Genomic DNA, 13,802 nt, shown 5'->3' with positions numbered 1-13,802 from the left:
TAATTTTTCTATCCTTGCAGACAAATTCACCACATGCCTCTCTATCTGAATCAATCAGCACTTTCTTCAAGGCTTGTCATTGAATCTCCAAGGTTTGATTCCTGTTCTCAAACTCTTTCATTTTTTTCTTCAATAATCTTTGTGTATTTTAGTCTATAGTTCACATCTGAGAGCTGTTCAACTTTTATTCGCTGTAAAACTTTCTTACATGTTATTCTTTTCAACATGAAATTCAATTTTATCCTGCTGAATACTAAATAGTGATCACTTCCAATTTCAAATTCTCTGTACACTCTAGTGTCCTGCACCAGGGAGAAAACATCACTATCAACAATAACATAGTCAATGAGACTTTTCTAATTGCTTGCCACTTTTCTCCATGTAAATTTTTGCACATTTTTATGTTGGAACATGGTGTTAGTAATAACCAGTCCATGTTCTGAGCAGAAATCCAACAGTATTTGCCATTATCATTAGCTTTGCTCTTTTCTTCAAATTTTCCCAAAATATTTTGTGTCTGACAATCATTTCCTACTCTGCTATTTAGATCCCCAACAAGGACCAACTTTTCCTTTTTCATTGTGTCAGTTGCTTTTTCTAAAGCCTAAAAAAATTCCTCCACTTCTACTTAGTACCTTCTGTGGGACCATAGGCATAAATAAGTCTCATTGTCCAGTTCCCCATTTTCATATTTGCCCACATTACTCTACTTGAGACTGACTGCCATTCAAGAAGGTTAGCCTCATATTTTGTGTTGTATACTATGGCTACTCCTTCTTTTCCTTGATTATCATTGCCCGAATATAACATTTTGTATTTATTGCTCAGGTAGATCTCGCCAGTTTTTGTCTTTTTTTGTTTCAGTCACCCCTATTATGTCGATCTGGTACTTATCTAATTCCTCAGCTAGCTCCATTTCTTTGCCATTCAGGCTTCTTATGTTGATAGTACCGATCTTTATCTCTGATGTTGAGTTGGTGTGTTTTCAGATTTGCTCCAGTAGCTGACTTTTCGTTTTTCGCCCTGGTTCCCTGGCGAAAACAACAGGGGCCTTGTTTAACCGGGGTGACACCCCAGCCGGCATGAAATTTTGTCATGTTATATCATCGTTTTTTATTTTGGTTTAACCAATAAGAATTCAATTTGGTCGGCTATATCCCAAATTGTCAGCCCATCCTTGTTCGTTCGTTATCCAAGTAGATACCCAATAAGGTGAACTACAAGAAAGTGAGGATTGGACATTAGGTCAGCAGTCCTGGTCGGTTCTCCGCATTCCTTTAAAGGCTATGTGGAGTTCTCCTCTTAGTTATACAGCTTTGAACTTTAAGCACCCCAATTTTCAAATTCTGGCAATGAAAATCATTACGTTAAATTTTTTTTTTTTCAAATAACATTTACTAAAATGAAACAGAACTTTTTTCTTTCCTTGAAAAATAACATTATATGCATCATTACACTTCATTTTTAGAAAATAGTTTTTCTGTTTTTATGAACAAATGATGTTAAATTGTATTACTCTGATATATTTAATATCAAAACTATATACAGTAATATTTTTTAGCATGAACTCATTTGCCTTCTGTTTTAAAATTGCAACAGATGTTTTTTTTTGTTGGGTGCACATTCCTATAATATCCAGTGCTTAACCACTGTAGATATAATGGGGGGGGGGGGGAATTAAGATATCCTATACACTGACTGGCTTAAAATTTAGGCTCCTCGTTATGAAGAATTCCAATGCATCTTCCCTTTCTCTCTACCACTGGAACTGAATTTATAAATACCTACTCTGTCCAATTTTTTACTGGTTTGGAAATTTTCACAGACAGTATTTAAAATCTGATACTTCATTTTATCTTTTTGAAGAAAGTTGAACAGGTACTTCTAATTCTGAACTGTTTCTTTGCAATCTACGATCAGTTTTTCAGCTGTTCTAATTATTCTAAGTTTTATAAATACTACGTTATATATCTATCTGCCACAAAAAAAAAAGTTCGTTAGTGTTAGTTTTTTTCCTTTAAAAAATTCAAAATAATACTACTTTTACTGCTGTTAGTTTGCCATTTCTGAAATAAGCTGTCTTAGAAATACCAGATAATAATTCTCTCAGCTAGTTGAAAAGGCTAAAAGCTTAGGTTACTCTCACTGCTGTTGAGAAAGAATACTTCCCCAGAAGGTACACTAAAGAGCCGTGAGCAATAGTGCAGAATACATCAAAAGTGTCTTTTTTGTTTACAGTTATATCCTAAATAGAAATACAGTAAAACTCCGTTGTTATGTTCCCGCAATTTACGTTTTCCTGCCATTTACCATTGGTCCGGTCTTAAGGCCTATTCTTACGATATATTGTTTTCCCACCATTAACAAGTTGATGTGGTCGTTATTTCTCGTGATTTTAGTTTTTTTCTCGGATGGCAACACTGATTTTCAAATCGATTTCCTCTCATTCAAATTGATTTCTGTGGAAATCTGCGCATTTCTGTTCTCAGATGCCGTTGCTTTTGGCTGTAGTTTCGTTTCTGCCATCACTATGACTTGCACGCTTGCAGTAGTGATGAGTGATACAGTGATTTTTCAATCACAGTACAAATTGATACCATGAAGTTTTCTTATCGGTAATTTTAAACTGTCAGTAGCTCGTGGCACCCGTGTTGTGATGTGATTTCACATTCACAGTGCTGTATTGAAATAGTGTACAAGGATCATACACAAATTGTGAAATCGCATTCACACTTCTACCAAGAACAGTTGTTACTCGTGAATATTAGATATCAGTGAATAAACCACAGTTCATGAAATATCACTTCAATAGCTTGCAGTATTGGTGTTTGTAGTCGCAATTCAGAAGCACGTGGTATATTGCAGAATTTCTGCTACGTGATTTAGCGTGTGATAGTTGCTTTCAAGTTGTGGTGGTGGATGATCCATGTTAGTAACATGAAGAAAAAAGACCAGAAAATATATTTCGGTAGAAGAAAAGATGGCAATTCTGTGACGTGTAGATTGGGATGCCAGAACACGTGCGCAATTAGCAAAAGATCTTGGACTCTCCATGTCCACTTTAAACACGATAGTAAAAAAACAGGTCAAGCATTGAACTCAATGCAAAGCAATCTGGTGCTTTTCAAAAAAACGAAAATATATCTGGACATCGACATACGATGAATTGGATAAACTTGTGGTGGAGTGGTTTGTTTCTACAAGAGCATCGGGTATTCCAGTCGATGGTACTATACTCAGAGCCAAAGCCTTTGAATTTGCTGCGAGGTTGGGGATTAATGGTTTTACTGTGTCAAATGATCGTTTCAGGACTAGTCACAATATTGTGTATAATCAAGTGTGTGGAGAAAATAATAGTGTTGCAGGGGGAAATTGTACAGGACTACGAACCGAAAAATATTTTCAATGTTGATGAAACTAGACTGTTTTATAACATTCTGCAAGTAAAACATTTGTTTTAAAGGAGAGAAGTGTCACGGTGGAAAACTCATCAAGCAGAGGGTAACTGTTTTGCTCATGGTCAGTGCTGATGAATCAGAAAAATTACCTCCACTGGTAATTGGTAAATTTAAAAAGACAAGGTGTTTTAAGAACGTGAAAAATCTGCCTACTAAGTATGATGCCAACAGCATAGCATGGATGACCAGCAGCATCTTCACATCCACCATTCATGCTCTGGATGTTAAAATGGGGCCCAATCACTGCAAAATACTGCTACTGTTACACAAATGTCCTGCACACCCTGAAACCATCCTGCAGCTCAGAAACATTAGATTAGTATTCTTCCCCCCCCCCCCCCCTAATTGTACAAGTGAGCTTCAGCCATTAGATCTGGGCATCATCCATGTATTTAAATGGAAATATAGAAAAATGCTTGCTGAAAAAGCTGTGTTTATGCATGATAATGGTATGGACCCAAAACAAATGACCATATCAATCCTTGATGCCATGCATTATGTGCCAAAGCATGGTTACATGTTACTCCTGAAACCATATCCAACTGTTTCCAGAAGGCAGAAGTTACATTTGTGGAAGAAGAAAACAACTACAGGAGGAAGAAGATATGTCAGAACCCAACAACTGGTATGTGATGGATGAGTCTTCCTCATTTCAAGACTATGTTGATGCTGGCGTGATTACATCAATGGTACCAAATGTAGAAGACATCCTTTCCAACCACCTTGGTGAAGAAGAGGAAGAAGTGGTTGAAGAAGACCGTGATCAAGAACCTACCATCTCTACTAGTAAAGAAGCAATGGAAGCTATCTCTTATTGAGGTGGTATATTGCAAGTGCATCAGGCGACGATGGGGCATTTAATGCTTTATACACTATGGAGAGGCAAATGGAACTTATAAGAAAGCAGAAAAGCAAAAACAATCAAGAATTAAAGGTTTTTTTAAATAGATAAATGTAAGTAATTGTAAATTCATTTATTTTCAGTTATTAAATTTGTAATCTAGTATGTAGAGTCACATACTAGTAGTAAGTCATCTTTTAGCCTTTTTTAATGTTTACGTTTCCTGCTATTTACACTTTTTTCCATCAGTCCCCTGGAAAGTGTAAAAAAGGGTTTTACTTATATTTAAGATATAACTGAAAACATACTCTTTTATAGGTATGTTCTCTAGTATTTATTTAACTATAATAAATAAATACTAGAGTACTTATTTATTATAGAGTAATGATAAGTAAGTGATTATGATTTATAATAATCAGTTTTATTTTTATTATAGAAAAATTATAAATTATTTGATACAGTTTTCTTGGAAAGAAAGAAGGATTTACTTTAAAAAAAAAAAAAAGTACATATGTGTTATGAGCATTATATTTTTATTTGTTTATTTATTTTTAGGGGATGTTACCTGCCAATTCAACCTGCAGATATTTCTGATAATTTATTTTCAAAACTGCTTGTAGAACATGTGCATGCATTTTAGTGTAAAATTGTAGTAAAAGTATAGCTACTTCAAAAACACTATGTATCTAAACTAGCAATAAATATATTTTCAAATGTGCAGTGATTTCTTCTTTGTGCTACAAGAAAATATCTTATAACAATAATTATAATAGTTATTGTTAGTTTTGCAAGTTTTTGGATGTGTGCAGTGAGTTTGAGGGAAGACTGGATTTGTATAAGAAAGATGGCCTACACTTAAATGCGTTTGGCATCAGGAGTTTTGAAAAATTATTAATTGATGTAATACCTGACCCAGCAAGTCAGGGGAACTGAATTTTGATGGGAGGAATCATGAGAATCTGTATGAAAGAGTGACAATGTTAGGTAACAGTGTTAATGATGGGAATGATTGTGGAGACAGAGGAGTAGAGTTAGTTGCCTTGGTTAATATATTGGAACCTGATACCGTAGGCATTAGTGAGACCTGGCTATAAGAAGCAAACATACTAACTGGTATCAAGTGCAAAGATTACGGTATTTTTAAGGATAGACAAAATTGATGAGGAGTGGGGGCGTGCTGCTAATGATATCAGATGACTTGAATCCACTTAGAGTTGAGACCTATGACTGCAATACTATCAGTGGTTTCTTATATGGCAGTGTGTTTGAAGTCATCTGGTGTGAGGTGGAGTATAACAAGATCAAATACGTAGTGGGGCTGTTACAGACCTGGTGGATCAGTTGCTAGTGATGAAGAAATGCATCACCAAATAAATAAGTGTAAAAAAAAAAAAGTAATCATGACGGCAGACTTTAATTATCCAAACATTGATTGGGTAGCAATGAAATTGCATGAAAAGAATGAAACTGAATTTATTGAGCTGTTGCAAGAAAACTTCCTCAATCAGCATGTGACAGAAAGAACTTGAGGTCAAAAAGTAATATAGTATCAGAGGTGGGGAGGATTCAATTTAAAGATATAATTATTCTGCCTCTGGTTGGTGACAGTGATCATGTGGTACTCACTTGAGAAGTGGCTTAGTTTATGAATATTCCATTCAGAAAAGGTTACATGCTGAACTACAAAGTAGGAAATGATGACCACCTGAGGGATATGCAGAGTTCTGTGCCATGGTATCAGTTATTAGATGGGAAGTGTTTAAAAATACTTAAATAATGCAATATCAGAATGTGTCCCAAAAGTTTGAGAATAAATAAGGTAGGAGTGAAATGGATGCTTAAACTTATCAAGCAAGAGGTTTGTAAGAAAAGGCTGATGTGGAAGGAATACTGTGTGCATAAGGACGATGTCAGTTATGATAATTATAAGCAGCAGGCCAGAAGAGTCACAAATGTTGTACAGAAAGCTAAGTCTAAGTATGAAAAGAAACTAGCTCTGCAAGTTTTATCATTATGCTGCAAGTGAAAGAAAGAATGAATTTAAAAGAATAACCCTACTGAATGCAGATGGTATGCAGGTGACTGATGCAGAAGTGATTGTTCAAATAATGAATAGCCATTTTGCTAAAAGCTGTCAGGCTATATGCAACATTGAACTCCTGCTACCTTTTCACTGTATGAAGAAACTCATGTTTATGAGGAGGAAGTACTGGAGCTGTTGCACAAAATGAATAAGATTTCTGCAATAGGAACTCATGGGATATCAGCACAGATGCTAAAAGGGTGTTCAGCTGGACTTGCAATTCCTTTGACCAGACTATATAATTTAAGTCTCAGTACAGAGATAAGAGATGAAATAAGAGGATAGAATGGTCACCCCCCCCTATGCCTCGAAGTATTCCTGGCTGTATCCCTGTGTGTTCACAGGGCCAGTGAACTATGGCTGAGGAAGATCCTTCAGCTGCTCATGTCGTCGACGGGAATCGAGCCTAGGACACTCCTTCCCCCAGTCATATGGTTGTGAAGTGCAAAGCCACTAGGCTAACCATGTGAACAGAATGAATGTATGGTAATCGCATTGCACAAGGGTTGTGCAAAGACTGATGTTTTTGACTATCGACCAATCAGTATTTCAGGAGTGGTGGTAAATTATTTTGGAAAAGTTGGTTAGCTCTCTCAGTGAATTGCAGCAAACAGCATGGATTTACTAAGGTAAGGTCATGTTTTAGTAACTTACATTCTATAATAATGTTACCATTGAACTAGACAAGGGGAATGGATACACCATGATACTTTTGGATTTTACTAAGGCTTTTGACAGAATAGGACCTCACTTGGACTATTGTGCACAGGTCTGGTATCCAGGTTTCCATATTGATTTTGATACAGTGCAGAGAGAGTACAACAGAGAATCTCCAAAATGATATATTAGAACTGTAGAATATTGATTATGAAGACAGATTGAGAATTTGTATGCTGCAGACACTAGGAAAGAGGCGGTGATATGATTAAGAGTTACAAACTTCTGAAATTCTGTATAACTCTTCTGAAAGGGTTATACAGAATTTCAGTAGATAGAATTTTTCATTTTATGGAAGGTGGGGAAAGACTGATGAAGAAATCAAAGACTTGATGGCATCCATGGAATTTGAGAATGAATGCTGTCAAGGAGGTGTGTGTGTGTGTGGGGAGTTAGGGCTAGATTTTTCACTCGTAGAGTAGTGCGTGATTGGAATGGATTGCCATTGGATGATGCGTTTATAAGTAGCGTGAATGAATTCAAGAACAGGTATGACAGCTGGTGCAAATAGTATGGTCTCTCTTAATAATAAAAATATGTAGTATTCTCTTTTTCACTGAGTGATGTTTTTTGAAAAGAAAATGCACATGATTGTTTCTTGCTATTTTTGCCAACAGAACATCAGAAATAATTATAAGAATGACGATAAGTGTAGCAGAGTTGTGATCTTTTGACTTAACTTGAAAAGTGAATTGTATTACCTGAAATTTCTTCTGTTAAGGACTTCCTCTATTGATGATAATAATTTTGATTCTGTAGTGAAAAATTGGAAATGAAATTTCATTCTTGACACATGAACCTATACATATTTTGAATGATAAATTATAGCAAAAGTGTTCCTACTTTAAAATTGCCACATAATATCTTAACTACAGAAAATATCTACATAACAGTTTACTTCATAACCATTTATGTGAAGTTGTAATGAGTGATTCTGGGAAAGAAAGTTGAAGCACTATGAACTGCAGATTACGTTATAAAGATAATTCGTTTCATGACATGATTAAACATTCTTGTTTAGTTCTTTATAAAGCAAAATCATAAAAATGCAGACCTGTGAAGTATACTTCGAATGACGAGTACGAATAAAAACATGAATAAAGCTTAATTTTGGAACATATGGGGTTCATTTTATTATTTTTTTTAATATTCAAATGTTAATTTAAAAATTTAGAAAACAATTATCTTGAATCATATTATTCAAGAAGAAATAAAATGCGTTGTTGACTAAGAGATCAAAGATTAAACAGAATTAGCACAAAAAATTGACATTGATTTTCCAAGGTGATACAATATTTAAGTGAAGAAAGTATAAAAGGATCTCTTATTCTATCTTGATATTAAAAACTATAATTATGCAATAAAAAGATGTAGAAAAAACAAATAATCTGTAGGTACTTAGTCTATTATAACTAAGATTCTAGTTACCTAGCATACAGCAAGGGAACTGCATTTCTTGCTATACACAGCAGTGTTGGATTCTGAATATATAGAGATTAGAGTAATTATTATTTGGTTCAGAATCCAACATGATCTTCCATCACAAAGGCTAGACTTGTAAATATTATTTAATGTAAACAACTTATTTTACAATTTGATATTCATATAACTACTTTAATTTTGTCTAATATCTAATTATTTAATCAGATATATGTATTAATAATGAAAAGACTGTATTTAAATATTATTAAGTTTATTTTATTTATTGCTATATTAATATAAGAGTTTGTATTTGATAATTTAACTGCGCATTAATTGAAATGTAAATATTCTCTATTTATTCCTGTTGGTAGAAGTTTAACGTTATGCAATAGCTCAATTTTATTATATTTTGTTTTGTTGTCATGGAAGCGTATGTTAGATAGCTTGCACGAGTTTGGAACACCACGTGAGGAGAATGTTGAAAGCTTATTGAAAACAGTTTTAGTTAAAGAAATCACGAGAACAATTTAGGCAGGAAGAACGCAGAAAATATAGGAGGAGATTAGATGAATTAAGAGAGAGAGAGAATTGGCATTAGGTTGGAATCGGAGCATTCGGCATTCGGGAATCACAGTGCGATAATAGTGAGTCAGCAAGTCACTCAAGCAGCTAATAAAGTCTACTAGTCGAGAGGTGGTTAGCTAATAAGTTGTAGAATAACAATTATAGCTACGGAAGACAGCTGAGTGACTACTAAATAGACTAACGATATTTGAGTTGAGATTCAATTTCAGGGCCGACCTTTCAAGGACATACAGAACCTTGAAGCAAAGAACAGAGTTATTAGCGAATAGTAGAGGCTGTAAAGTTGAGGTTTACCTTAGCTGTGCTTAGAAATATATTGCCTAAGGAATTAAATGAATGCAGGAAGAATGAACAGCTGTGCATATAAAACCTCAAGTTAAGGAATTATTGTGTATTGCCTTAATTCATAAATGATCGGTAGTATTTCATGGAAGAACGTTTGTTTATGTGTATAGTGACCGACGATTAATTCAGTTATTGCTTAGAAGATTTATTTAGTGAATGCCGTATACTGTTTAAAGTGGTTACAGTTATAAAAAGTGTTTATGTATAAGTAGATGAAAAAGGATTATCGGTAAGATTATTCCAACCATTAATATTCCTATACAGAGAAGTGTGCGAGTTTCATCCTAGAATTTCCTTATATTAACAGTAACTATAGCGGAGAATTAGCTGAAGTGTAAAATTAAGTGTTTGTTTGTGAAGAGGTATTACTGCTATTTTTATTGTATTTGGAACTTAAGGAACTGTGAGAAGACTGTATTATAGGTAACAGATTTACCATTGCCTGAGTTTGTATGACTGTATTATCAGAAAGACTAAAGTGTTTATAATAACTCATTTAGTGATTTGATCTTAAGTGTAAAATTTGTGATTCTAAAATTAAATGTTTGTTTTTGTTAATCAAAAGTTGTATTTTGCCTGAATCTCTTCTACTGCACCATTCATAAAATATTCAAACCAAAGCAGGAGAGATAAATAAGTTAAATATGCTCGGCCAGTATATATAATATTAATTATATATGACTGTATTATCAGAAAGACTAAAGTGTTTATAATAACTCATTTAGTGATTTGATCTTAAGTGTAAAATTTGTGATTCTAAAATTAAATGTTTGTTTTTGTTAATCAAAAGTTGTATTTTGCCTGAATCTCTTCTACTGCACCATTCATAAAATATTCAAACCAAAGCGGGAGAGATAAATAAGTTAAATATGCTCGGCCAGTATATATAATATTAACACCTAAAAAGAGAGATAGTTGCGAGTTGGTTTTTCTTCAGTTCTTGAACTAATTCAGATATAGAGTGGCGCAGTCTTTAAATATAAATTTTCTCTATATTTGAATTAGAAATCAACTAGCAACCTTCTATTTTGTTTAAGAACATCATAATGATTAATATGTCGGATCCAAGATATAGATTGAGAAGAAGTAGGATCCAACAGCAGCTAGCCAGTTAATCTGGTTACGTGTTCTCAATGTGAAGAATTATCGCACCATTCGCACCACGTAATGGATATGACAGCCTACTTGCATTTCTTATCCATGTTCTTTCAACTTGATTGTATCCAGGATTTGCTAGATGTATATATACATCCTGGCTGGTAGGAAGGTTAAAGATTGTAAGTGTAGTTTAATGAAGGACTGGCTCATAATTGTTGCACAACAAATATATTATTATTATAATTTTTATGATTCAGGCCTCCATGGAGTCATAAGACTCATTGTGGGAGGCACACCTTAGAAAACAGTCTATCATACCACTCCTTGTACCCATTAAGTGTTTATGCTCTCACCACTCTATCAGGCAGTGCATTCCATGGTTCAACCACACCTCTTGCTCATAGCTTCCTTTCATAACTTCCAGGGATGGCCCTTGTCTTTGCTCCTTCCTCCTGTTCTCAACAAATGAAAACTCCCCAGTGTCAACCCTGTAACTACATCTCAATAGTTATGTATGCACAACAACTGTATTTAAAAATGTGTACAGTGTGTTTTATTTAAATTTTAACATTTATTCATTAATATTCATATTATTTGAACACATAAATGTAAAAGGTTTCTTATTTTTTCCTTCCAAAAGTAATTAAGATCATTTTAAAAAAATTATTTCTTCTCGAGGATGTTAAAGTATGTCTCTTTCAGTATTTCTTTAAAAAAAAAAAAAGAATAAAATTTAATAAGTAGAATTTTAAAGTTATAGTACATTTGTTAGCCTTTGGGATTGATTTTGTAGTAAAAGTAGGCTTTTGCTGAACAAAATATTGCACTTTGTACCTTGTGCATTTTATTTAGTATAGAATCATTATTTCATGCCCATTTAGTATGTTTTTGTTTCTCTTATAGACTTTACTCTTATAAGTGTAAAACTAAGCAAGTATAATGTATTATGCACAGATTGCATATGCAGCAATGGCTAACTAAAGACAGTAGTCTTAAACTTATCATTAGACTGTTTTAATGGTACTACTAGGATGTCAGTATTGTTCCTTTCCATTGCATTAAAATTAAACAGAATATCAAAATTTCTGAAACTCGTAAAAAATCTGCATAATCTATGATAGAAAAGTGCTTACTATGAATGAAGAATGTAAATCAGTAATTAAAATGATACTATGTATCACTGTTCTTTTGGCTATATTAAAATCTTAAGTTACAGTAGTTCCTAATAATAATAAAAAAAATTTTAGCTTGTCTTTCATTCTTTTCCCATTATTTTTTAATATTTATTCTTCACCTTTACTCCTGACGAGCATTTCTATTAACTAAATTTTATGCGTTGCCATCTTTTTTTCTTTTTTTTTGTTTAAATCTTAACAGCAATATGTGATTCAGTGTACATCTTTCCTCATAAGAAAGAGGTATTTTCTTTAACAGATTCTGGGAAGCATTAAAGAAATGGGAACAAGCTATTAGGTTAACTCCAAGTGATGAAATATTATATGAAATGAAGGCTCAGGTAGGCTTACTAAAATTAATATGATATGTGTTGCTGAATGTGGATATATTTAATATTCTTTGTCAGCTTTTGTTATTTATTTATTATTATTTTTTTGGTGGAGGGTAAAATTTTGGACAGATTTCTAAGTTCTCCATCCATTACCTTGAAATTCACAGCTAAATCATTTATACAAGATCTGCTTTTTGAATAACAAAGTGAATTCTGAACAAGATGATTATGCATTGACCCATCTTTTACATTTAAAATCCCGATGAATAAAGCATTGCAAATTCAACATAGAAACATGCATGGCATTTGTAGATTACTGGAAACCTTTGACCATATCATAGGTCACAAGCTATGGATCATAACTCAGAAGTTAAACATTCCAAATCAGCTGCTCCTAATAATAATTAATATATACCAAAACTGCTGAAAATAGCTGTATGAACCCACTGAAGAAGTTACAAAATGGAAACTGATAAAACAGTCTCAAGAATGCTCATTGTCACCACTCATATAATATATATGCTGCTTGGAAAGAAGTCAATGAACACCATAGTATGAGGAACAAACAGCCATGGTGCCCTGCGATAACTGCAGCAGTCCTACAGGACATTTCCACAAGCATACAATAGCAATCAGTGGGAATTTTGGACCATTCTTCCTGTAGGCATGTAATGAGATCCTGGACTGTTGTGCGGGTGGATGTCCATTGACATCACCCGACACCCTAGTTCATCCCACAGATGTTCAGTAAGGTTGGCATCAGGGCTCTGACTAGGCCACAGAGTGTGCAGTGATGTGTAGTGACGTTCATGTCCACAAACCATGCAGTTACAGCAGCAGCAGCCTTATGACATGGTGCATTGTCTTGCTCAAGGAGACAATGGTCGGTTCTATAGAAACACCACAAAGTAGAAAGCATTGCATTGTCCAGTATGTTCAGATACCTCTTGGAATTCAATATACATGGTGGGACCAGATCATACCATCACCACCTCCAAATTTCATAGGTTCAATTCTGGAACCGGGACCCTTTCTGCTTGCTTCAGTCCCTTTTTATTAGGCCTCCTCTGGGACCTCGCATGAAGTTTGGCAACCCCCAAAGAATTGGAATGAGTCTTTCATCTTAAGTTTCAAGTTCAGCACGCCTCTTTGTTCTCCTCCGCTTTCTTTTGATTGTAAGTTGCCGGCCATCGGAAATTTGTTTTGAACTCTTTCTGACTGACTTCGGAGATGTTTACACTTAGAGCCTGCAAGCCTTTCTCATACATGTTTCAATAACAATCTTTCTAATGCTGCCATGTACAGCTTCGGCGACAAAAACATTGCTTTTGTTTTTTTTTTTAACACTCTAACATATTCTTATTAAAGCAGTATATACAGTTAGCTTCAAATGAGTTATTTACAAAAACATCTAATACAAACTATACCGAGACAAACAAAATTTATTTTTTTTACAATATTCACATGGGACTTAACCTAAGTAAAAAATCGATGTAATGTGCTTTGAAATATTTAATATTTAAGCTACAATCGAGTTTTTACAGTTTGCTTATAATTGTATTCACTTGGCTCGCTGTTTGACTTCCACTGATCCAAATTAATTCATTTACCCGGACTTATAAGAAAATTATTGATTTGACAATTTTAACGAAAAATAAATAAACAAAAGCAATACACTTAAAGCGAATTAAAAAATAATACAAAATAATGATAAATAAAATATTATGTTTTCAGTTTTAATTAAAT

General features: G+C 34.0%; 1 protein-coding gene across 5 annotated transcripts in view; it reads left to right on the top strand.

The window, feature by feature from the left end:
• Positions 1-13,802, top strand: part of LOC150108767 (tetratricopeptide repeat protein 33-like) — a 110,129-nt gene that overhangs the window by 31,120 nt on the left and 65,207 nt on the right. For all 5 annotated transcript variants that reach the window (XR_016550681.1, XM_090416232.1, XM_090416231.1 and 2 more), the window contains one exon: positions 11,984-12,065. Coding sequence is in view for 4 of the 5 variants with exons in the window: in XM_090416232.1 (XP_090272358.1) it covers positions 11,984-12,065 (82 nt within the window). In the remaining variant the exon portion in view is untranslated. The remainder of the gene's footprint in view (positions 1-11,983; positions 12,066-13,802) is intronic.

The sequence above is a fragment of the Typopeltis vanoorti genome, chromosome 3 (assembly GCF_054136105.1).
Source record: "Typopeltis vanoorti isolate ZY-2024b chromosome 3, IOZ_Tvanoo_1.0, whole genome shotgun sequence".
In the NCBI taxonomy this organism is placed as follows: Eukaryota; Metazoa; Arthropoda; class Arachnida; order Uropygi; family Thelyphonidae; genus Typopeltis; species Typopeltis vanoorti.
The sequence above is the reverse complement of the archived record's forward strand: the minus strand, read 5'-3'. Positions and strand labels throughout refer to the sequence as shown.